Genomic DNA, 24777 nt, shown 5'->3' on the forward strand with positions numbered 1-24777 from the left:
TCTCTGCCTCCTGCTGTTGCACCACTTGTCTGCATTTTTATGGTCTGACCCTGTCTGATATTGTTGGATGTGAGGTGCTCTGACAGTACAGTCAGCTTCTGGAAAAGGACAGTGGAGGAAAAAAATCCAGAGAGATTCAGCTCTTTGGATGGTGGATATGGTTCAAGAGTGCAGGGGCAAAACATGTTATAAAAGCTTGTGTGAAGTCAAATGGCTCCGAAGCAGGTATCATCACATTTCATTCACATTCTTTGCCTTCCAGAGGTACACAAGTCAGGCCTCTCCTTTTCATTTTTTTTCCTGTGCCCTGGATGTGAATGTGCCATGGTGGCCCCCACTGATGAAGGACTGAGCACAGCAGCTGCTGATGGTGCTCAGAGCAGTTTGTATGTCTGAGGTCAGCAAAAGCAGTCAGCTCACTTCAGTCTCCAGCTGCAGGCTGATGAAGTGGTTTGTCTCAATGAGATATGGATGCTGGGCTTCACACTGTCTTGTTATCATGGGCAGTCTGTTACAAAGAAATTCTCATTTCCTGGCTCCCATCTCCAGCCAGAAGCCTTGATATTGCAGGAGGTCAAGGTTACATGTGGTGCCATAGAGTACATGGTTAGCATCACACTTGTACCAGTCTTGTGGCTCTTGGACTGTAACAGAGGGAGCTGTCATTTCCTTAAACCTGAAATCCTTGACATGCTTTCTCAGCATCAGTGAAGTTTGTTTTTTTTAAGCTCTTTGCCATGTTCCAAATCTGGAGTAGAACAAACATTCAAGGTGATTTGAACTCACAAAAATATTTAATTCAGGTTTATTTAGCTCTGCTTTTGGACTAAATTGATCTGTTAATGGCATTGAGAACAGCAAATGACTTGATTAAGAAGAGAAAATCTGATTGATAAACTTCTCTTTTTTTTTGAAGAATAATTTGTCTTCTTTGAAGTAGCCTTGATTTTGAGTTATTACCGTGACATTACTTATGCATGCCACTGTACTCCAAACCAGTTTTTTTTCTTCAAAGTGTGGTCTGTAACAAGCTTTATCAAATATTCCTTGCTCCAGTGCAACTTTAGGAACATTTTGAGATTTGAAATTGATATGTTTTCTACAAGGAGAAATGGTAGGGTTTTGAAAATGTCCGTCACAGTTTTTAGTTTATCTCAGTTGAAAACAATCAAGTGATTAGCAAGCAATGATTTTTGTCTTTAATTCTCATATCAAAGCTGTTTGTGTTAACAAGATAAAATTCATTCTGAGGCAATGTGCTCAAAGGCTTGTTTATCAGCAAGAAGAATAAAGTTATCCTCATTTGACCTGAAATTTTTTCTTTGCTTTGTGCATTTTCTGAACACTTCTAAAACATTTAAATGAAAAAATAATTTATATTTGAACCATACTAGCATAATTTTATCTTCCTGTTTGGTGTTTTATTGTTTAATTTAAAACAAATCTGTAAGAAGTAAAGAGACTATTAATTAAAATAGTGCTGTTTTTTAAAAAAAGTTTAATGCTACTGAGACTCATACATCTTTAAGTATCATCAGAAATGAGTTATTCAGTAAAGAATATGATGACTTGCTACTTTCTAAAGTTATTATAAATATAAATCCATCTGTGACTACTTGTATTAGAGTAGCTTGAAGGATTTTCTACAAAAAACTTCTTGCCATAGCTTTGCTATCTCATTTGGGCCAATTCTGTGTATCCCAGGTGAGCCCCAGAACAACCACATTCTGTGTTTGACTTCCCCTTCCACACAGGCTGTCATTAGAGGAGCTCAGTCCTATGACCCCTTGCTCCATCCTTGTTATATCTTCTTGTGCCAGTTACCTACTGTGAACCATGAATGCTCATCAGGACTTGAAGCAGTAGGCTTCCAGACTCTGTCTGGGAGTTTTATGCAGGTGGACAAAGGAGCTGTGATTGAGGCAAAGAGATTTTCACTTCCTTTTTTCCAGTGGCAGTACTGTGAGCACTGTCTATTTGAACTCTTTGATTCAATCTGCAATGCCTCACCCCATCAATAATTTGTTCTGTCATTCTCCGTCAAATTTGATACAGTCTTCATGGAAAAGATAAGAGAATCCTTATAAATCCTGGAATGAAAATTTTTTGTTGCTTTATAAATTCAGAGTTTTGCTCCTTGTTCCTGGCCACAGTTTAAAATGATGCTGTCTTCAATTATCTTTTTTTTTTTTTTTAATGCAATATGGTGATGATTTGGGATTGTTCTGTAGCAGAGCTTTAGTAACATCACTGAATGCTGTGGGAGGTTGAACTCAAAATCCATTATTATTAGATAAAAAGTTCAATTGCTCAGGAAGAGCAATTAAAGGAAGGTCTCAGAGTTGTAGTATTGTTCCCCAAGAGCTGGAATTGCCGAGAGGTGCTGATCTCAGGAGATGACCAGGAAAAAAGATACAAAGCTGTCAATGAGAGAATTAGTAACTGAACTTACTAAAAATGAACATCAGGATGAGTAATGGGATAAGTGATTTTTCTTTTCTTTTTAATTTTTCCAACTGTTCACATGTTTTCTTTGGCAGGAGGGCACTTTTTGTCTCTTATGAGGAATATCCCACTTAGATGACACAGAAATGCTTGAAGCTTGTATATCAAGCTTGGTTTATGAATTTTTTGAAAGATTTTGGCAGCTTGAAGATGTCAGATGTGAAGATGTTTCTGCTAGTGTGGGTCATTCCTGCTCCTTGTGTTTTGTGTTGCATTGATTCTTGAGGATGTTCTGGTTTTCTTTTCATTCTTGTGTTTCACTTATAAATATTTCAGTTTAGCTGAAGCCGCTCAGAACAGAGGTAAGTTTTTCAAGGGACTTTTTGAAGGATCTCTTAATATTTTTTTGTGTTTTTACTAGAAAGTCTGAAAGTATTTGGCTCATAGGCAGAAGAATTTTGATCAGAATTATAAGGGGAAATGTGAAAAAATGATAACAATAGAAAGAAAGCTAATCAAAAGCATTGAGTTGAAATACCATTTGACTTGTGCTTGGATTGGGTGTTCCCTGTTATGCCCTGTGGCAAGTAACTTGCTTGTGCTGGGTTGTGCTGATGCAGCACTAGAGACAGCTGTTCACACTGGGGTTGATCTTTGTGTTGGCCATTTCAGTCTGTGAAGGGATGCTGAGCTGGAAGCTTATTAAGTAATGCCGCTAAAATGGGATTTTGCTGACATCACTTTTATCAGCCAGTCATTCAGAGATGCAGAGACCTAAATGTCCATGCAGAACAGAGGGAATTTGTTCTGTGACATGGGATCTTCTCACTTCTGTTTTACTGCCTTCCCCTCCCTTCCTTTGAATCTCTTGGATTCAGAATGAAGTACTGTGGTACCCTCTAACCCCTCTCCCTGCAGCAGTTTCTGTGCTTATGATACCCCCTCAATGTCTCCACTTTCCCAAAGGCCGCCTTCCCCACCAGCCCACCTGAGCTGCAAAATGTTCAGCATGTGTTTTTTGGGGTTAAAGCTGCATGCTGACACTGACTCTATAGCAACAGAGACAGTTTGTGGTGCAGATACTGAAGCTGTGCCTCCAGATAGAGGAAATACCTTTGTTGCTAGTCTTTTTGAAGAAGGATAAATGGAAGTACAAAAAAAAAAAAAAAAGAAAAAAAAAAAAAAAAAGGGAAAAATGCAGGTCAAAAGCAGAGCCTTGCTGAAAGGATGAAAAGGATGAAAGGAGTTAGAGTTTTTATGTGGTAGGTACCAGCTGATTAACTTTTTTCTTTGACTTTTGCAAGTTACAGTCTCTCTTTGAGGAGAGTTTGAGGGCCCCCTTGATAGGCATTGTCAATCACAGTAAGTCATAAAATCTCTCACCTGGGATGCATTGCCCTCCACGAACTGCTGGCGTGTCCCAACTGTCCTTTGGTGTGAGGGGTGGGGCATCCCTGTGCTGGAGGCTGGAAAGCAATTTCCCTGAACACTGCTATTTCTGATAGCAGGGATATCCCCACTGAACTTGTGAAACGTTCTGGTCCTTCAGGTGGCACAGTGATCCAGCCCATCACCTGGGGTGAAGCATGCACTGGCAGTATGCAGTGTATCCTCTTTCACAGCTGAGGATGGGGCTTGCTTTCACCTCAATAATGCTTTTAGAAATAGTTTTAACCTTGGTTGTGTTTAATAATCTTTGGCTGTGGGTCTGTTGAAGCGGTGTGCAGTTTGGAGCAACAAACTGAGCAGTTGGACACTTGGATTTAGCTCCTGTCTCTGATCCCTGTACTCTAAGATGATGTTGACACAGTACCCATGTCTTTCTGAGTCTCTGTTCATGTAACTGAAGTGGTGAAACAGTTCCTCTCTCTGTGAAGGGCATCACTTAGTTTTTGGGATCCAGCAGCAAATGGTACTCATTTAAAGGCAGGGTGATGAGTGGTTTATAGAATTGTAGAATGTTAAGGGTTGGAAGGGGCTTTAAAAGATCATGCAGTCCCAACCTCCCCTGCCATGAGCAGGGACACCTCCCACTAGACCAGGCTGCTCAAGGCCTTACCCAACCTGGCCTTGAACACTGCCAGAGTTGGGGCATCCACAGCCTCTCTGGACAGCCCATTTCAGTGTCTCATCATCCTCACAATAAAGAAGTTGTTCCTAATATCAAATCTAAACCTACCCTCTTTGAGTTTGTACCCATTCCCCCTTGTTCTATCACTGCATTCCTAACAAAGAGTCCCTCTCCAGCTTCCCTGTATCGCCCTTTGGATACTGGAAGGTTGCAATGAGATCTCTGTCCAATTTTCTCTTCTCCAGGCTGAAGAGACACAACTCTCTCAGCCTGTGTTCATAGGAGAGGTGCTCCAGTCCTCTTATCAAATATTGTGGTCTCCTCTGGACTTACTCCAACAGTTCCATACCCTTCTTGTGTTGGGGACACCAGTGCTGGATGCAGGACTTCAGGTGCGTGACTCACAAGTCTCTACTGAGTCCAGGATCACCTCCCTTGACCTGCTAGCCATGTTCCTTTGGATGCAGCCCAGGATTTCCTTAGTTTTCTGGGCTGTGAGTGCACATTGCCAGGTCATGTTGAGTTGTTCATCAACCATCATCCCAAAATCTTTGCTGGAAGGGCTGTTCTCTGTCCCTTCTGTGCCCAGTCTGTAGGTGTGCCTGGGAATGCCCCAGCCCACATATGGGACCTTGCACTATGCTTGGTTTAATTTCATAGGTTTGCATGGGCCCACCTCTCCAGCCTGTCCAGGTCCCTCTGGATGCCATCCCTCCTGTCCAGTGTGTTGTCTGCACCCTAAAGCTTGGTGTCTTCAGTGATTTTGGTGAGGGAGCACTCAATCTCACCATCAGCATCACTGTCAAAAATGCTGAACAGTGTCAGTCCCAGCAGTGACCCCTGGGGACCCACACTACTCCCTCATGGAGGAGGTTGCACACAGCTGTCACCTCCTGGGGACAGAATGTCACATCTTGGGCAGAAGCCCAAGGACCCTGAGAGCTGCTTTCTTTTTGCCAAAAGATAATTCCCAAAGGGGTCTTCTATTAACAAGAAGACCCAACAAGTCCAGAGAACATTTAATCTGCTCAGTGTTTTAGGAAAAAAATGAGAATCCTCATTTTGTTTCAGCCACTGCAGTGAATGAAGTACACTTATGAGGGGCTGAGATTTGCCCTTAAATACAGTACAGCCATACAAGCTGTCCCTTTGGTTTGAAGCTGCTTGATCTGAAATAGTTGTGGTTCCCATCAGTTAGAATTCCCATCAGGGTACCCCAAGTACATTTTTGCCTCCGTGTTTTTGTAAGAAGTTTTTTCCTGAAATAGACTTTTTTGGACAGTGAAGGATTTTATTTTCTCTGTTGTCCATCTGGTTCCTTCATCCACATCTGGAATGCTATGATTACCCAGTCCACAGCAACAAAGATAATTTAAGTCTTAAAAAGACAGCAGAAGCTTGTGGAAAGGATTTATAGCTTATTAGGGCGCCTGTATATTTTTTCTCTGTCTAAAGAAGGCTTGCATCATTGTGTCATTTTTAAGAATGAAATTGCCCTCAGGGAATATTAAAATCCATCACAAAAACATACTTGAGAGTAGTATTGTTTTCCTAAAAAACAGTGTAAATACAAGAAACACTATAATGGTAGTGGTAAAGAGTGAAGCTGCAGTCTGTTTCTTGGGCAGTTGAGGGCAAAAGAACAAATATTCTTCAAATAACTGGCAAAGCAGGATAATGACTTTTATTTTTTTATAAGTCAGATGAGGTATATCTGTGTGGCCTTGCCCATGCCCAGTAGAAAGCAGATTACACTAACACCTTTCAGAATTGATGAAGTCTTAAGACAGTGCAAATCAAAAAAAGAAAATCCAATGTCATTTAATGCTTTTGTTGCTAATTCCTTAACTAAGGAGAGCAGAAGATAAAAGGTTAATCAGAGATGATTCTTCCTAGACTACATGGTGATTTTTATGGCAGGGTGGCAGAAGCTGTGACACAAGGGTTTCTTTTAATTCCCCTTCATTTTGTGTGTGTCCCCACTGCTCCTTGCACTGTGAAGCTCGGCAGGTGTGCTGTGCCATCTGAACCTGGTAAGTCATTACATGCCTGGCTGGCTGCAGGAGGGGGCTGGCATGGCCTGTGAGCTCAGGGCAGTGGGGCAGGAGGTGGCACTGTTCACTCTCTGCTGGCCTCCAGTGTGCTTCTGCTCCAGAACCTCCCTGAACCTGAGATTCCTGTTTTTCAAGGAAGAAATGATGGGAAAAATTGAGAACTTAAAGCACAGAGAATGGATTTTAGTAAATTGTGAAGAAACCCCACAGGAAGAGGTGACAACCTCCTGTAGCAGGGGTTGTGTGTCAGAGTTCTGTGAAATGACCATACCTGGCCCCCAGCTGTCAATCTGACCAGTTCAGCTGGCCAATACCTCTTACAGGTCTTCTGATTTGGTGGGAGAACAAGCACTCAAAACTCTATTAAAAAATTACTATGAAAACAAATACCTCAATGTTTTTCGAAGAATTGTAGCTATCCAAATGACATGGAATTTCCTACAAAAATATATTTTGACCAAAATCAAATGTCAGAAATCAAAGTAGGCAGCTGTATTTTCCTATGCTGATATGCTCCATTTTGCTTTAGTGAAGCATTACTCTCTTCTTGCTGCTAATTGCAATTGTGTGCCTTGTTTAAATATCTTCTGGGGAAGGCCAAGGAGTATGAAGTTATTAAATATCTGAGTTTCTTTGGGTTCATTTGAAATGAATCATTATTAAGCAATTCTGCCTCACAACTTTTTAGAAAGTGAGTATTTAATTGCTGCTCCTCAAATGCATTTTCTTAGGGTATGATTCCCCTTTGGACATCTTTTCTCTTTAGATAATTCAGAATTAAAATTGCTGAAAATGGAAATAATGCACAATTAAGTATAAGAGTTGCACCACTCATTAGGGAGAAGATAGACTGGCAGAATCACATTAAACACAGAGGAAGCAGAGATAAGCTTTATTTCCCCACTCTTGTTTGCCCTGACCCTGTGTGGATGCACCTGGAAGTCTGACCCAAATTAGGTACATTTGTGCATCTGTTTATGTTAAAAGGAAACTTGTAATTGATATTTCATGTGGATATAGAAAAGTAGAATGACAGAAAAATCCTGGTGGTGTTTTTTGGTTTTGTTGTTGTCTGAGGGAGGGGGGGGTGGTTTGTGGTTTGTTTTCTTCTTCTTCAGGACAAAATATTTGAGAATTTCTCTCCCTCTTTAATGATTATAAAAAGTAATGGAAAAAACATTAGAAGAACCCAATAGAAAATAACAGCAAATGGAAAAGAACAGTAGCAATTGAAATACAGAAAGAAAACAATTCATAGGTTGATTTTAAAAAGCTTGAAGAGTTCAAATTTAGCTGAATAGTCCTTTAAAAAGAGAAAATTTTTTATGCTAGATCCTATTGAATCTTGCAGTAACATACTGCTTCGCTGCCTCTGCAAATTCATGTGTGCTTGTAATCTAAGACTCCTAAGGCTCATCTAAGCTTTCCTGTACTGCTGAGGAGGTATACAATAAGTAGTCAATTGGTTTGTGTTACTCTACCTAGTTTCAGAAGCACTTATTATACCAAGTATCTTTTACTTTTCTGGGCACTCCAGCTCATCTCTTTTTGTTGCTCAATTGTCATGCAATAGTAAGCATCTTACAGTGCTTACTTTCCAAAATACAACTTTTGTTTGTTTGTATTCTAACAACATATTAATTTTATTTCAATTTACGTATGGTTTCTGATCTTTTATCTGTTACTGTCTTCCATATAAAGCATTTTTCACCCAGCTGAGTATTCAGTCCTTGCCAGCTATTTATAATTCACTGAAAACCCATTTTCTGTTTCACACATCAGTTTTCATTGCAGCTAGGGTGGAATCTGTTATGTATTTGTGTGCTGTTTTCTCACATAGGCAAATCCTTTCATTCTCACCACTTCCACCAGGAGGTTACAGCTATTTAGCTGGTCATGCACATGAACCTGAAAGTATTTTGTGGAGGTACTCGACTCAAAACATCGAATTTGTTTCCCAGTATCTTTTTTTTTTTATACCTTTCTATACCTGTGTATATATCACAGTAATTTCTTTCAGGCCTTGTGAAGAGTTTTGCTTGGTTCAGCCCATATAGATCCATTAGGCTGCAGCCTAATGAATTAAAGAATTATAAATATTAATGAGAAAATACCCCTCTATGTCCCAGCTCTAGCCATCTTCTTGTGTGAGGAATGACTATTTTTATACAGTTGACTATAAAGGCTGTCCATTGAATAACTTCTGTTGTAGAATCTGAAATCCCATAATGTGTTTTAAGGTAAAATAATTTTGAAGTTGCCTGTTATTTCAAGTGTCTTTCTGCAGAGAATACCGATGTGTTAGCATTTACAGAATAAGCATTCTTTCAAGGCAGCTACACTAAAATTTCAGAAGCTTAACCACAAAACATTTCAAGGAATGAATCTTAATATCATCTTTGGCCAGGCAGAGGTATAACCCATGTGCTGGGCTGACTTGATGGCTTGATATGACTGACCTGAACTGACTGTAGGATCTAGAGCAATTAAGAGACTTGACCAGAATAATACCCATTGGCCTTTCCTTTTATTTTTTAGGTGACACCTTCTGGCTTCATTAGCGTTATAGTTCTGAGGTAGAACTTCATTAGGGTACCTCTTTTCCTGTCATGTCTGCATGCTTCTGTTCCAGTAGTTTGTCCAAAGATGCTATGTGTGTTGTCTGCCCTAAAAGTAAATAGTCCTACAGTATTTGTTATTGAGAACTCCTTGCCTTAATTTGTTGTGGGCCTCCTGTCAGCATTATTAAACTGTGACTTTTTAGTCTCTGGCTGTGGGTTGGTGCGTGCTGGGTTTCTCTCTGTGGAGGAAACTGAGTATCTTTTGTGAGTTAGTTGCATTTTTATGTAAGCAATATATTCTGTGTTAAATTCACACATCTGCCGTGTCTTCCTCACACTCACCTTTTCTTTTAATTTGGATGGAAGAGGAAGTGTCTCTGTGGGGCTCTGAGGATTTCCACACCTCCTGGGAGTTAATTTTGCCCCCTCTTTAGTACAGGTCAATAGTGCTTATAAGGCAGCAGGGTCACTGGCATCAGGCTACACTGCTGTGAGTTGAGGCATTCTGGTTTCTCCCAGAAGTGAAACCAGACATCTTTTCAGAGGCACTTAGCCAAAAAGAGGATCTCCTAGAATTTTAATCATACCCCTTATGTTTTCACCCCAAATACTGTACTTTGGAGCTGTGCTAATTGACCTGATGTTCTGGTTTTAGATTCATGGTAGTAACCCTCAGAGCTAATTTACACAACGTGCTTTGAACTGAACTTGGTAATGCAAATATAATGTCCTATTAGCAAACTGTGAATGGTTCCTACTGGGATTTGTACAATGATTCTGAGTTCATTATTACTGTCATTCAATACTGTGGATGAGTAGAAGAAAAATAATTAAACAAAGTAGTACTTTAAATCCCAGAAGGAATGTAAAATCAACAAGGTTGAAAACCCAGAAGTCTTAACTTGTGTTTAATATATACACTCTGTGGAAAGGGAGGAGGAAGCAAGGGTGTGTGTTAAATTCTCAGGGTAGCTGCCCAACCTAATTGGATGGAGAAATTGATACCCAGTGAATCATGTATTTCCCCCAAATGATTCCGTATTTCTCCAAGTTTTAGACTGAAAATGTTACATGGAAAATGGCTTAAGAAGTATTTTCTTCTAATCCTCCTTTAAATATAAGTAATTTCCAAAAGTATTGCTTGGGGATTTAGCTGTGTGACTCCTACTATATCCCTGGAAGTTTCACAGCTAAAATGCACAAACAGTGCTTTGAAAAAGCCTCTTGCAATACAACGCTGTGGAAGCATTTGCTGTGTGAGAATTTCTCATTTCTACAACTTGACCTGGTGTTAGCAGCAAAATCTATGGAGGACATTAAAGCTGGGAAGACGCTGAATGTTCCTCAACTTTGCATAAACGTGCAAAATGGTACAAATCTGCTCCTATTAACCAGTGGGCAATTTGTCCCAACGTTTAAGAATTGCGAGGGAAGATGACAGAGAAGCCTCTCTAATTGTTCAAATGACATATTAGTCAGTCAGCCAAGCAAAGTGGCAGCAGCTCAATTGAAGGATTATTCTCCACTGTGGTGAACTGTACCACTTGGCTCTGCTCACACCTGAACAGAGTGCCCTAGAAAGCTGGCTGTAATCTGCTCGTCTGCTGCAGACCAGTGGAGTTTCCCTTAGGTTCAGTTCATCAGCAGCACCTTTCAACCTTGTTGAAAGTCTTCATCATGGCTTTTTTTTTCCTATTTGACTCCCTCCACTTCTCTTTTCTCCAGAGGTTTTTGGGCAGACTGTCTCTCTTAAACTGTTAACTGTCCAATAATTAAACTGGATACTTGAGCAGGAAACCTGAGTCATCTTTTCTATTTTCAGGCTGCGAGACTCATAGAAAATTTCATTCCTTAGGTGCCACAGCCTAGGTTTGTTGTAGTCCAGCTGGTGGACAATTCCATCTGCTTGTCCACCTTTTCCATGAAGGAGTGATGAGAAATGGATGGATGTTGTCTGTAGAGCTGATTAGTTTGTCCTGAGAGTGTCCAAAAGAAGTTACTGCTGCACTTTAGTGAGAAGGTTAAGAGAGGAGGGATAACTCTAATCCTAACATTAGACAGTTTGGAATAGCCTCATAATGCTGTTCTTGCTGCAGATGTTGGGATGTTCTGAAGATTTGGACCTTGATTTTTGCCAGAGTTGGATTTCTGCCCCATGTCTTCAAAACTTAAGAAATTAAAACTTTCCTTTTCAAGGTGACACTTGAAAAATTATTTAGATCATAAAAATTACATCAACTAAGCATGTGAAATCATACCTAAAAAACATTTGGTATTAGAAAATGTTCAGTTAAGCTGTTGTAGAAGAGTCTACATCAGCCACTGGGAAGTTGTTTCAACACCAGAATGACCAGTAGTGTCCACAAACTTCTGTCTCAAGAACCCGTACTAGCTTGTACTTGAAAGTTTTCTTTTCTAGAAGTGGCTTAAACACTGCAAGTTTGGCATGAAGAGCAAAACCAGAAGTAAAATTCCCTGTGGTATTGAATGATTTACAGCTTAAGTGAAAGAGTAAAGCTGACAAAAATCTGAAAAAGAGGAATTTGAAAGACAGAGTAGAAACTGAAAAGAAGAGCGGAGGAGAAAATGACACAAGCTAGACTTAGGAGTCAGGGAGGGAGATAGCTTGGGTCATACGGCAAATAAAATGTATGAAAAAGAAAATCATAGTCAAAAGTCAAGAAAGAGTGTCAGTTTCAACAAAAATAGCTATTTTCAGGGATTTTTTTTTTTAAGGCCACTGCATTAAAGCATTCTGCTGCTTTGAAGAAGGAGTTCGCTCATCCTACTTACAATATAGCAATGCAGGGACTTGATATGAAGGGCAAGGCCTTTAATTTTTTCCCTTTATGGACATTACATAAACAGAGGTCTTAGGGTTTAATTCAAACCAAAGATTTTCTATTGATGCTGAAACTGTCTGCTTCAGTCTAGAAAGAGAGTTTGAATAGTAATAAGACTGCTTTTTTCATCATATTTTTAAGCACAATGTGAATTCTCTGTTAAAAAACAAAACTAAAAGACTACAGGGATCTCAGGTGTTTTATAGATTGTCCAGATAAGGGGAAGATGTAGATTTATGCCTGGTGACCGAAAAGGGTATCAAGGTAAAAAAGATATGAAAGAGAAAGTAGAATCAGTGAAGATTACATGGTAATCTGCAATGTGCTGGAGTTTCTCTTCCATTGGAATTCAATTGAAACCTGTTTTTTATTATGCAGTGTAAAGTGGTGTGTACAACTAATTTATAAAGTGCACTTTATCATCCAGTGTAAAATCTTATGCCTTCATTGTGGCCACCTTAGCTTAGAAATATTAAAGCTGTTGTTTTCAAGAGCTCTGCTGCGTAGAGAGTTTTGCGCTAGGAAGCTAATAAGGAAACTAGCAAAGAATTTATAGTGTAAGCAACATTTTTAAGTCAGCCAATTAAATTAATGATTCTGTCTTGAAAGCAGTTCAAAAAACATCTGTCCACTCAACAGTGTGCCCGTGTGTCTGTGACTCTGCCCTTTTGGGTGCTCAGGATTAGTAGAAGCACTTAGTGCACATACGTTCTTGTAAGTACATCTGTTTTGATCAGCTGCAGTAATTCTCCCACTTACATTGTGTAAATATCTGCCCCAGCTTTGTGTGTAAGGAGCAGAGAGGCTTTTAAGGCATCGCTGCATGTTCATGGTCAAAACCATCATGTTTACATTCATATGTCAGGCGTAGCCAAATATTACTTGTGGGTTTAATGAAACTCATATGCCGGTATGTGCAGGTTGCATAATGCCAGGAGGAAGCAGCCAGGGCAAAGATTATTAGGGATTAAGGAAAGTGATCTATTAAAGCTCCCTTGTCCCTGAAATGGCTGCAGAACAGGCTCTGCTCCACCTCTCTGCTGAGCAGCTTCACATTTTTTCTTGTTTGGAAGCCCTTAATTGCATTGCAGAAAGGACAACTGCTAGAGCCAACAGTGGTCAAGTAGTTTACAAAGAGATTCTGAAAACTTTGGTGTATGTGGGACGCTGCTTTTCTGTATCATGGTCTCATTGTCAGCTATTTTTCAAAACAGAAATTGCTGCTTCTCTGAAGTTTCAAGACCTGTTCTAGATCCTTGGAGTGAACAGCAGTACAAAAATGTAAGCTAGTGCTATTTGCAGTTACCGTTTGTAAGCCGTGGTACAGGAAGTCCTTGCTTTATTTGATGTCATTTCAAGGTTGCTAAAAAATAGCTTCCAATGCTGAATATTCTTTCTCATCACTATTTCAATTTGTATTATTTCTAACCTTCAGTATATGCCTTTAAGCTCCACTTTGCTTTCTTTAAAATTATCTGAAGGACTGATGTCTTAGTAGCAATTTGTTCTACTGTGAAGGTAAGTGTGATTTCCATTTGTCATTGATATCATTAACTTTTTGAACACTTTTTTCCTTTTTTTTTTGTTGCTTTTCAAAACTCTTATGCTTGTCTGCTGCTCTCCCTTTAATCTCTTCTAGTAACCAGATTGTACAGCAGCATTTGTGGGAAAATTCCACTTTTCTAATCTTATTTTCTGTGTTGCAGCGATGTGGTTCAGCAAAAAAAGTTTTGAACACAATTTCTGCAATAATTAATTGTATTTGTTGAGGTAAAAGTACATTTTATCCTCTGACTTAGGGCTGTCTCTCAGTAGGTGCCTGGGTTCATTCTAATTTGTATGGCCTGACTAGCAAGCATGTTGAGATAGGAAAAGAATAATCAGCAGTATTAAGACTAGCATGAAATTTTGCAGTCTTTTTAGAAAAAAAAATTCTGGAGGGGTAAGAGTGATTGAGGAAAATCTTTGGTCATCTTAGATTAAAAAGCTAAAGTGGGTTAGTAATTTAATATAATTTTTTAGTTGTGATTTAGGTACTAAAGCATTAGGTGGAAGTTCAGCAGGACCTGAAATCAGCTACTGTGTCTTTTAGAAGCCTTGATGTTGTTGAATGGCTGTGACATGTCCTGTGGCTTATGGATCATCCATATTAGCTGTAAAGTATCCTCTTAAGCCAAAAAATGAATTGTGATTTCGCTTGTTTTATAGTTTGTCTGGTCAGACAAAAATGTTTGACCCGTTCCTGCCTTTCATAACATTGTTAGGTGTTGTCAGTAATTGTCACGGAGCTTAGCTCATGCATAAAGCCTTGATTGTTCTCTGTTGTTTGTCTTGGAGAGCTATATAAAGGGCTCATTCTGGGTCTTTTTATCTTATCTAACAGTGTTAAAATAAATCTTACTTCCAGGAAAAACTTGTGGCAATTCAAGTAACGAGTTTGAACTCTTCTGGTGCCTTTGCACATGTTGAGTCTGGTTGCCTCGTTTGGGTGTGTAATGGTTTCCAGATGATGTCTTGTGACTGCTGACAATCTACAGAGGGCAAGCTGGACACATGAGAGCTCTCCTTGATCTTCAGCCTTTGCTTTGTGAGGAGAAAGGAAAAAAGGAAATTTTTTTTTCTTCTTTTGTTTGGTTGGAGCAGGGAGGCTGAACAGATGGTGAGCAGAGGATTGAAGTAATAGGTGGCAAACAGGCAGAGAGGAGAACCAAGTAGGAGAAAATGTAAGCAGATTGCCCTCTGATACCTCTGCCTTCCTCTTTGTTTCTCCTCAGTTGCTTAGTAAAGAATGCAAGAGAAATAAGAATAGGAAGTGAAAGGAAACCTTTCTCATGGATTTTGGAAAAGAGATTATATTTTCAATACTAAAATAAGTTGTTGTGTAACAAAGTGTAAGCAATGATTCTGGTGGCTGCATAAAAGCAAGGAAAAGAAGATGGTCCTATCCATGTGATTGAATGGGAGAAGGAAACTCAGCTTTCACCTTCCCATAGGAGAATGCAGGAATGTTATTGGTGAAAATCTCCAGCATTTTTCCAGAAGTGGTACTATACAGTCACTCTGGAGCTAGAAATTGTGCAAGAATCCATGTCCCATCTAATTTTAAATAAAGTTGAACCTGTCTGCAATGAAAAAAACCTTTCTGGGGCAAGTTGGCTTATTTATGTCAGCAGTGTAAAGCAGAGAGAGAGTTTGGCTTGAGCTCAGATTACCCTGAAGTGAGAATGTTGTCATCTGGTACCAAATACATGAAGTAGGAATGGTTTTCTCCCTGGTTTTCTGCAGGCAATTTGAACTTCCATTTAGTGCACCCCTATTACTTGCAGCTTTTGAATAATTTGTGGAAAAGTAACCAAACCTGTGATAGGGGATCTGCACCTAGCCTGTGGTTATTACAGAGGTGGTACATGCAGGGGAGAAGTTGGAAGGCCACGGAAGCTGCTTCCAGACCTGGAGCTGCACAGGTAGATGGTCTGGTGCCATTTGCTTTGTCACCTTCCCTACACTTTATATAGTCTCCTAAAGTATCAAGGCAGATCTTTCTTCATATTATTATGTGCTCTGGTGGGCCTACTGCCCCTTCAGTTTAGAATCAGGATGCTTGCTTTGATACCATGAAATAAAACAATGCATAAAATTTCAGCGGATTTTTAAAGGTAAATTATTTACTGAAAGTAATTTGCCTCCTTCTGCCTGCTGTCTCCCACATGTAGCAGGGAAGGAATCCCTGTGTCAGGTTTGACAGATTTTGCAGAAATTTGAAAGAAACTCAGAAACCATCTGAAGGTATGGTAATTCTCTTGAATTTAGGCAATTTAATCATCACAGAACTTGAAGGGTCACCTGTCTCTTTGGATGAAAAGTATTGCATACAACAAAGAAGGTTCAGGAGGCAGATTCTGGGAATGTCTGTTTCTCAAATGTGCTTTTTTATGCAGGGTGATTTTTCTCTGCTCTTTGTCACCTCTGCAAACCTTTTATGCCTTGCTCAAAGACAGAATTGTCAGTTGTTATAGGCAGAGCTGCTGGCACCTCCTGTCATTTCTCTTTGTAAGATCTATTTTCTGTTTTTTATTTCTTTGTCAAACTTCTGTTCATTCTGAGATTTTCCATAACTTATATGTGCCCTGACATCTAACTTGAGAGCAGAATGTGGCTGCTCTGTTAAAATCAGTATCTTCTGTATGCTATCTATGTTTAGCTGTAATTCTTTACATCAAAGGCAAGGTGCCATTTGTCTTATTGCATGCTCAAAGTAATTGTTGCACCAAGGTGTACAAATTAAGCCATCTGTAAATATGCTGAGAACTTTGACACAAGCAGAAGGGGCATTTTCTTTGCCTACTTCTGCTATGTGTAAAGTACTGCGATCTTTCCAAATAAGCTGGAAAAACTTGGCCAAACTCAATCTTTATGTGATCCCCTAAAGAGAGGAAGCTGGTTCTCCTGGACTTGCAGTGCCCACCCATTCCCAGCATATCTGGAGGTTAGACTACACTTCCTCCTGTTCAGGATGTACCAATGTGTTAGGGAGAAATTGAACAGCAGACACTCAGCATCCACAGCTCCAAAGGGAACTTCCTGAGGAAGGCGAGTTGTTCACACTGTTTCAGTCTTTTCCTGTTTCATTGCAGTATTAGGGGCAAAGTGCTGTGCTGTCCTGTGTTCTGCCAATTTTGTATTTCTCTATTACTCTTCATAGATTTTTATTACTTCCCATATTTTTCCAGAGTTAGAGGGTATAAAGGGGAAATATAAGATTTTAAATGTGAGAGTGAGCAAAGTATTTTAAGACAGTAATGCTCTAGATGGAACTTTTAGTTGTTTGCTTCTGTATATCAGAAGTGTTGCTTTATAGTATCAGAGCAGTTGACTATATGGTGCTGGAGAGGAAAGTGATGGTGATGGAAGTCTTCACATGGACAAGATACTACACACTCCATCCCTCTGAGAGCTCTGAAAGCAGTGGAGTGTCATTTGACAATGGATCCCTGAAAGCCCCCTCTTCTCCTGTGGGATGGGATTATGATAAGATCAACATTACTGAATCACCCAGCTGTTGTTGCAGACTCTTTTCCATCCAGAGGGACTGAGACTGTCTAGCAGCCCTGCATAGTACAGCCCTGCTGCTTTCACAGATCTTAGTCCCAGCAAAACTGCTGCTCCTGAGCTGCCTGCCGTGATATGCCACAGCAAAGCACAGCTTTCCATTTCTGTGGCAGGACAGTATCCTATTCTCCAGGCCAGCTGCTTACAGATGGAGGGAAAAACTTTGTGATTGAGTTATGGAATCATCTCCAATTAGGCAGAGAATATTTTCAACTCCGTCAAGTAAGATTGGGTTGTGTCTTGAAATGTCTGGCTTTAATTTCTTAGATGTTCACCACAGATGTTTGTGTTTCCAGTTCACCTTCATGTAGTGTTTCTAATTGCAAAATAGCCAATCCATTTAGATTCCTAAATTTTGGCCACTTCATCTCTGGTGGCAGTAATTTCCTCAGCTATTTTGTGCTGTTCTGCAATGTTATTTAGAGGATTAGCACATTTCTTATACAAGCCACAATTACTAGAAGAGACAGATAATAACTACATATCTCAGTATTTACTTCATTACTGGATGACAGAGAACCAGCATAGAATTTAATTTACCTTTTTTGAGTATATACATTATTTTAATAAGGCACTTATTTTTGTGCCTTTAATCTTGACCTTTTCTGTTCTTTCTACTTGAGTTCCTTGGGAACAATGTATCGGAGAGTGGCCATTGTTCTTCACACAGAGCTTGTTCTTTGGGGTTTTCCTCTGTCCGTCTGCAGGATGCAAAATTCCTTACCATTCTGTAATCCAAAATCTTGTTAGGAGGCTTGATAATTCATTTTGCCATGTAGTTGGGCAACTGAGATGTCATCTCTGAAGTTTGACTGTCTTTTCAAGTGAACCTTTAAATATATCAAAGCCATTCTTCAGTTTTTCAGACCCCAACTTTAATGTAGTACATCTTTCATGACAGAAAAGATCAGAATCATTTTCATAGAATCATTTTCTGCTTTCATTTTCTCTTAGTATTAATAACAAATTTTACGTTTAAAAAAAGAATAGTGACAGGAGAAACAACATGTCAGCCTTGTTCACACCTAATTCTGTCCTCAGAGTAGATCAATGCATGTCTGTGCAGTTATTTTTATTATTATTTTATTAATATTTATAGATCCTTAATTTAGGCAAAAATGTCATTGAAGCCTGTGGGAGTTTCACTCTACCTAATAAAATATTTTTATATTTTAGAGTATAAAGAGAAGGAACATAATGCTTCTGGATCAGAAAGGCAAATTTTGTAGGTTTCAGGCTTGTCATGCAGGCAGGTAATGTCTGCTTTTAATTTTGTGTAAACCTATGTGTCATTATTCATCTACACTGAAAAAAAAAATCCAAGAAAAAAAAAAAAGAAAGAAATAACACTTCCTAGGATGGATGGCAAAAAAATTACTTTGGACTTTGTATCTCTTGGACTCAGTGGATGACTTGTCTGGTAGAGAACCACTGAACTGTGAAAACTACTGTGATATTGACTACCATTTTTTAAACCCCCTATTCAATTTTAAAGATTTATTCTGAGTTGCCAAGCTTCTACATCTGGAGCTTCCATATGAACACTGGGTTTGAGGTGTCTCCAGTTAGATCTTCTGGTTTTATAAAGTTTTAGAAAATATTGATGATAGAGTCCAAAGCATATCTCATAGTCCATAGGTCTTTTTAAGTTCAGTTTTTGAGGACCAAAGAATAAGAGACTAAAGAATAAAAGTAATGATACACTTTCATGTGCAGGCTTGAATAATCTTTGTAAGTAATAGAAATAGCATTACCCCACTGGGGCTGCTTTCAGATGAGAAATGGCATATTTTAAAGGAATGCTACATAGGTTAATTATTGAGTGGTATTTATGCAGCTTTTAAAATGGCAGATTTACTTTTTGTAGCAATTAAAAGGCCACCACAGGAGCTCACTGCTGCTCCTCAGTTCTGTCTGACCAGAACTGATTCCAAGACTGGACTTTGCTGCTGTAAGGAGGAAAAAAAATTAAGATAAAATAAGGGAAAGAAATGCTGACTCACTTTTCTTCAATTAAGACTTCACAAGGGAAGTTTATTTTTAGTCTTACCAAATAACCTGGTGTTCTGATCTTCTGTATTTATACCTATTTATTTTAATAGCTCCCCTCAGGGCTAATATAAGCTAAGCATGTAAATCCCCAGAGAACTGATGAAAAAAGGCAACCCCATTCACTTAAATGTAAAAATAAACCATTTGGCTTGCAGAGAAGAATCTCATAAATTATTATTTCTTTTCTTTCTCTGTCATCTAGTACTTTCTTGGCCAGGTTGAAGGCATACACGGTTTCCTGTTTGCATTTTTTTGCTTTGAAGTGATGGTGAATAGATTCATTAAATTAGAACAAAAAAATCTGCTAATCTGTTGCTTGTCTTCTATTTCAATGGATGATCTAAAAGGCTGAAAGTATTTCTGTATTTGTTGCAGTGCTGTCTACAGTTTGTTGCAAGGGAAGTAACCTTAATCAGATTTTTAAGATGTGTTTTCCTTCCAGCAAAATCTCCAGATCACAGCTTTTCCAATTACACAGAGAAGGCAAGGAGACAAAGCTAGTCTGGGGAGCTTTCTCTTTCAGCAGCAAAAGTTTGCATTCCTTTTAATGTAGTCAAAACGTTTGACAGGAGAGAGCAGGGTTTAGTGATGTGAGGTGATTTCCAAATGAGTGTTAGCTTTTTGCTGACCTACTTTTGACTAGTGGTGTATTCTTGTCCATTACTTTTTGTCATTGAATAATGCTGGTATATTAAGCTGTGTGCTTCAAGGGCATTGTAAAATTGCATGTAGGGGCAGGACTGAACTGTGAAAGTGCGAATTACTCTATCAGATCAAACCCAATTAAAAAGTGACAAGCACAGCAGGAGAAATTGAAAGCAAGGTTTATCTTTCATGTAACGTAAGAAGTCTCTATATTGGTTAGAAACAAAGTGAGTGTGAAACAGATTCTCCACCTCTTCTCATCCCTCTCCAAAAATTAATAATACCTGCTGACTTTGTTATCCAAAAGAATAAGCCCCTGAGTTGTAACAGCTCATGTTGAAGGACACTGTGACAATGGCAGGAGAAGGGGAAGTACAGCACCTGAACACCTTGAAGCTATTTGCTATCAAAGCATGCACTGGGCCTCAGGTCAGCACATTTGGGGATTGATGGATAGGGAGTTTGCAAGAAGTGGTGGCCCTTTTTATGAAGCTGTAGTGTGTCATTAAAGAAAGTCTTGCCATCTTGCAGGCTCTCTGCAGTTTCATGGGAAGTGTAGGAATAAAGGTATGGTAAGGAAATTGTGAGCTTTTACTAAGCCCTGTAGTTGTTAGAGAACTGCTACAAGCTAGGGAAAGGTATTTAGTCCCCAGTGCCATTACAGAAATGCTTATAAACCCTTTTGCATAATATCCATCAGCACTCTTCTAATGAGTAATTGGGCCTGTGAATGTATAAACTAATGCAGTTGTCTATGTACAGTATAATATTGCAGAATCCTGCTTTCAGACTACTGGGGCTGTGGTGGGTTTGGGGTTTTTGTGAGGTTTTTTGGGGTTTTTTGTTTGTTTGTTTGTTTTGTTTTGTTTTTTGTTGTTGTTGTTGTTGTTGTTTGGTTAGTTAGTTTGTTTGCTAATCTAATAAAGTCATATAACAAGCAAAGTGAAGCGAAACAAACAACCAAAAAGTAAATCAACCTTGCAGAATGTGTTCTATACTTGCCACTACATTGCAGACAGCTTCAGTGATGTGTGAGTACTGGGTGACCTGGTGAACACCACCTTCTGCAGACAGTCAATGTTGCACTGACCCTGATGCTTGCTGCTAATGGCATTACCTCAGTGAACTCCTCTGTGTGTGAACATCAGCACAGCTGATTTGGCTAATGCCAGGTTTTCAGGTTAGGCTTTAGTGGGTGATATTCTATTCTGTGAAGGAAAAAACCCAACAAACATAGAAGGGGAAAGCGGTTGATGTGTGTAAGCTGTGCTTGGAGCTATTGTATTGTAAGGAAGGTGGGGGAGATGAGTGAGTAAATTCACAGGGTACCTGATCCGTGTAGTAGGTTCTGCCCATAAAAACAGTGATGCTCTGTAGGATGCCTTTCATTTAAAATATGTATTTGATGTACAATGAATTAAGACTTTAAAAGAGACCAAGTGATTTACAGTCTTACTAGATTTGGACTTTGCAAGTAGCTCTTAGGGAGGAGGGGAAGGAAAAGTTGTCATATTGTGAAAATAGTCATTATCTAAAAGCCTCCATTTTCCTGAAAGAGATGTACTTTCTACCATTGATGGAGTTCCAATGGTCATTCAAAAGAACAGCTTTGTTGTTGTGTGTTATGGTAAGTAGTCTTTTGGAGTGTCTTCTGGGTGAAGAAGTTGTAGGGACTCAGAGAATATCTAGGTCTGAACTTTAAAAACAAACAAAAAACCACACACACAGCTTTTCCTCCAGACACCAAACCCCAAAAAAGCCCAACCTAAATTCCATAACAATCTTGAGTGGTATTTCTTTTCATTTTATAGTGTTTTGTTTTTATCAGAAAAAGTTTGATACAGGATTGATAGCAATTCAAAGGACTGTTGTGCATGGCCTGATATATTTGTTAGGCTGGCTTACTTCTCCTAAGGGTAAAGAGGAGGACCTAGCTGCAGGGGTAATATCTCTTTCTTTGTTGGGATGGTTTTTTTGGCTGTCATTGTTGTCCTTGTTTGTTTTTTTATTTTCTCAAGAAGAAACTTCTACAACTGTGCCTTTGTTAGTCTCACCATTTTTCTGGCCCAACCAAGAGGTTAATGCATTCGCTATTGATCTATTATTATAATATAGATACAATAGACTCCTAAGAAAAAAGGGAGAAGACACCCACACTATAATTTGAATGTGAAAAAGATTAATGAAATTCTAATTCTTAACTGATATGTGTAAAATATGTGGGTAAGAGATGAGCTGGTTTAAAAAAGAAAATCCTCATAGAACTGTACAGTTACATCATTACCTAACTTTGGCCTTTATTTTGCAGTGACCACTGTAAAAGAAAATGCTGAGAAGTACATGGAGATTCTGGAGGATAAACTACACAGGTAAGGATGGTATCATGAAAACCTTTGAAATCTTAAAAATGCTTGAACATGCAGCGTTGATATGCATGAAAGTGTTAAGGAACTTGCATTAGAATAATACCAAAAATAGTTCAAAGTAGGAAATACTGTATGTGTTAGGAGCTCTGTTCATGTCTGCATTCAGCAGCCTGGTAATGGGCGCAGGAAGAAGAAAGAATCACTGTGTTCTCCAGTGCATAGGGCTGCTCTGGAACAGCAGTGGTCCAGCCAGAAACCCCGATTGGAGATGTGACAACTGGGTGAAAAATCACCCTTCTGCTCCAGTGCAAAACCCAACACTGAGCAGGGCCAAAGAATCCTTTACCAGAATTCTGGACATCTTTAGCAAGTAATGACAGTCCATATAACAGTTATGAAAAAATGCCAATTTGCGGTATTGCAGAGAGCAATACAAACCAACAACAGAGATATTTTAAGAACTGAATCCTAATGCAGAATTTACAGATTTTTATGCCTTTGTTTTTTTGAAACAAATGCTAACATTTCTATTTCCTTGTCTTGCTATGTGAAGACAGTTCTAGGTGACCCCTCTGACTTCAAGGCTTCTCCTTGAAATATTGTTGGCAAATATTACAGTGCTATTGTAATGGAATATTCTAGTGAGTGAACTTTGCCCTGAATGAGTATGTTTGTATTGAAAAAGGCTTTCATAGGTTGTAATTAGAGTTTGTGTCTTAATAAAATGTAATCTACTAAATAAACTCCAGTTCCGTTTCCATTACTAAGCAGGTATAATTAATAAATTGTTTCCCTTGCTATATTTTTTTTTTTTTGGTATTGATAAAGAGAGAGTTCTACATATTTCGTTTTGTTCACTCATACTTTTGAATATAGAAATATTTATTTTACTCAATTCTTAAATTTAAAAGATATTCAGATCTGAATGAAAAATTACGAAAACAGACCTGAAGGTAAAGCTTTGTTTCTGTGTGCTGCTTAACCTTCTTTTAATAACATTTTTACTCCATATTCTTCAGTCTGTAAATTTAAGACAAGTCTTAAGGACTTTGTGCGCTGTCTTTTTGAAAACTATACTCTTTATTAAAAAATAAAGGATAATGACATGTTTTGATGCTTATAAAATGGATTTATGGATTTAATTGACATATCAGGCTCCTAGAAGGATGTAAATTTCTCTTTAAATGTTAAATACTTGGAGAACTGTATGTTTGTTTCTCCTTCCAGAGGTTTATCAGATAGAATTTGCAGGTCCCAGATGGTGAAGATTCAGTCCTGAACTTGTTTTCCAAGATGTGCAAATGGTATTAATCTAAAAACAGTTCAAGTAATTAAGAGCCAAGAATTTATTTGGATATTGATGGAAAGAGAAAATCTTTAATGTTTTTATCAGAAAGACATTTCCAAGATACTATGTCTTGAAAAATATTTTCTTTTTATGCTAATAAGGTGGTTATAAATATTTGGTTTTTTATAGGTTATTTGGTCTTTAAGTAGTTAGCTACACCTGCTTTACAGCTTGAGCAATAAAAAACAGCAAGCAAGAGCCCAAGAGGCTTCCCTGAACCCTGCCCCTGCTTAGAGCAGTAACTTGAGAGAGTTTCTCTTTTTTTAGTCTTCATAGAGATGCTCAGATTGCTCATTATATATATCATAAGCTAAAGAAAGGTTCTCTAAGGAAAGTTTAAAGAGTAAGTTTTAAGATTACACTTTAGACAGAGATAGAATTTGCATCTGGCTCGTGGATGCACTTTTGAGGATGCTCTTGAAACCGAAAGAGGATCAAGTCTGCATAACATGAATCCGAATAAACCTCTAAAGCTTTTCTCCAGATGAAACCTATCATTTTGCCAGGTAATGTTTCAAATAGAAACAGCTGAGATTCAGAACCCTTCAATTTAAGATACAGCTTCAAAGTAAAGCAGAACTCTTAGAAATGTCATTTTTGACCACTTTGTAACAGAAGGAAAAGGAAGTTAATGAAGAAATCTCATAACAAATCAGCTTTAATGAATATTCAAGTTTCAAAAAACAATTCCGTCAGTTAATTTCCCTCACCCCCTTCCATTTTCTCTTTTATTTTCTTAAGAAAAGTTTAGAATATATTCATCTTGTCCTTTTTTTTAATGGTTGGAGAAAGGGGAGGTGAACCTAGTTTATTTGCTGGTTTTTTTGCTGGTTGGTTGGTTTTTAAAACAAATACAGTACTTTTCACTGTTGCCTAAAAATGCATTCCTTCTCTGGTAGCTTGATAGATAGAATATGTTTCATTAGGAATGCTACTTTTTTGATAGCCTTGTATCTAAAGAAAAATGGGAAACTAGACATTGACAAAAAATGGAAATATGTTCAGTATCTGACAGTTTCACTCCAAGGAAAGTGAAGCACATTCTAAGTATACAGAGTACTTGACACCGTTTTTTCCTAATTTAAAATATAGGTTATATTCTGACAGTGGACTGACAGTTGTTGAGGACAGTATCCTCCAATAAAAGACTGAACCAATAGTGTGTTTAATAATGCTGCTGGCTGGCTCCTTCCTAGTCACCAGCATGCATCAAGCCATTCTTTCAGTTTATATATTAAATTATTGGCTGCTCTCTTGAGAGTGTGCGTATCATTGCTTGCCTT

At 38.6% G+C, this 24777-nt stretch overlaps 1 protein-coding gene across 4 annotated transcripts in view; it reads left to right on the top strand.

The window, feature by feature from the left end:
- The window catches only part of DISC1 (DISC1 scaffold protein), a 190761-nt gene that overhangs the window by 125459 nt on the left and 40525 nt on the right, over window positions 1-24777 (top strand). For all 4 annotated transcript variants that reach the window (XM_083856260.1, XM_083856259.1, XM_083856258.1 and 1 more), the window contains exon 10: window positions 22089-22149. In XM_083856260.1, the coding sequence (XP_083712386.1) occupies window positions 22089-22149 (61 nt within the window). The remainder of the gene's footprint in view (window positions 1-22088; window positions 22150-24777) is intronic.

This window comes from Zosterops lateralis, assembly GCF_965231275.1.
Source record: "Zosterops lateralis genome assembly, chromosome: 3".
Classification (NCBI taxonomy): domain Eukaryota; kingdom Metazoa; phylum Chordata; class Aves; order Passeriformes; family Zosteropidae; genus Zosterops; species Zosterops lateralis.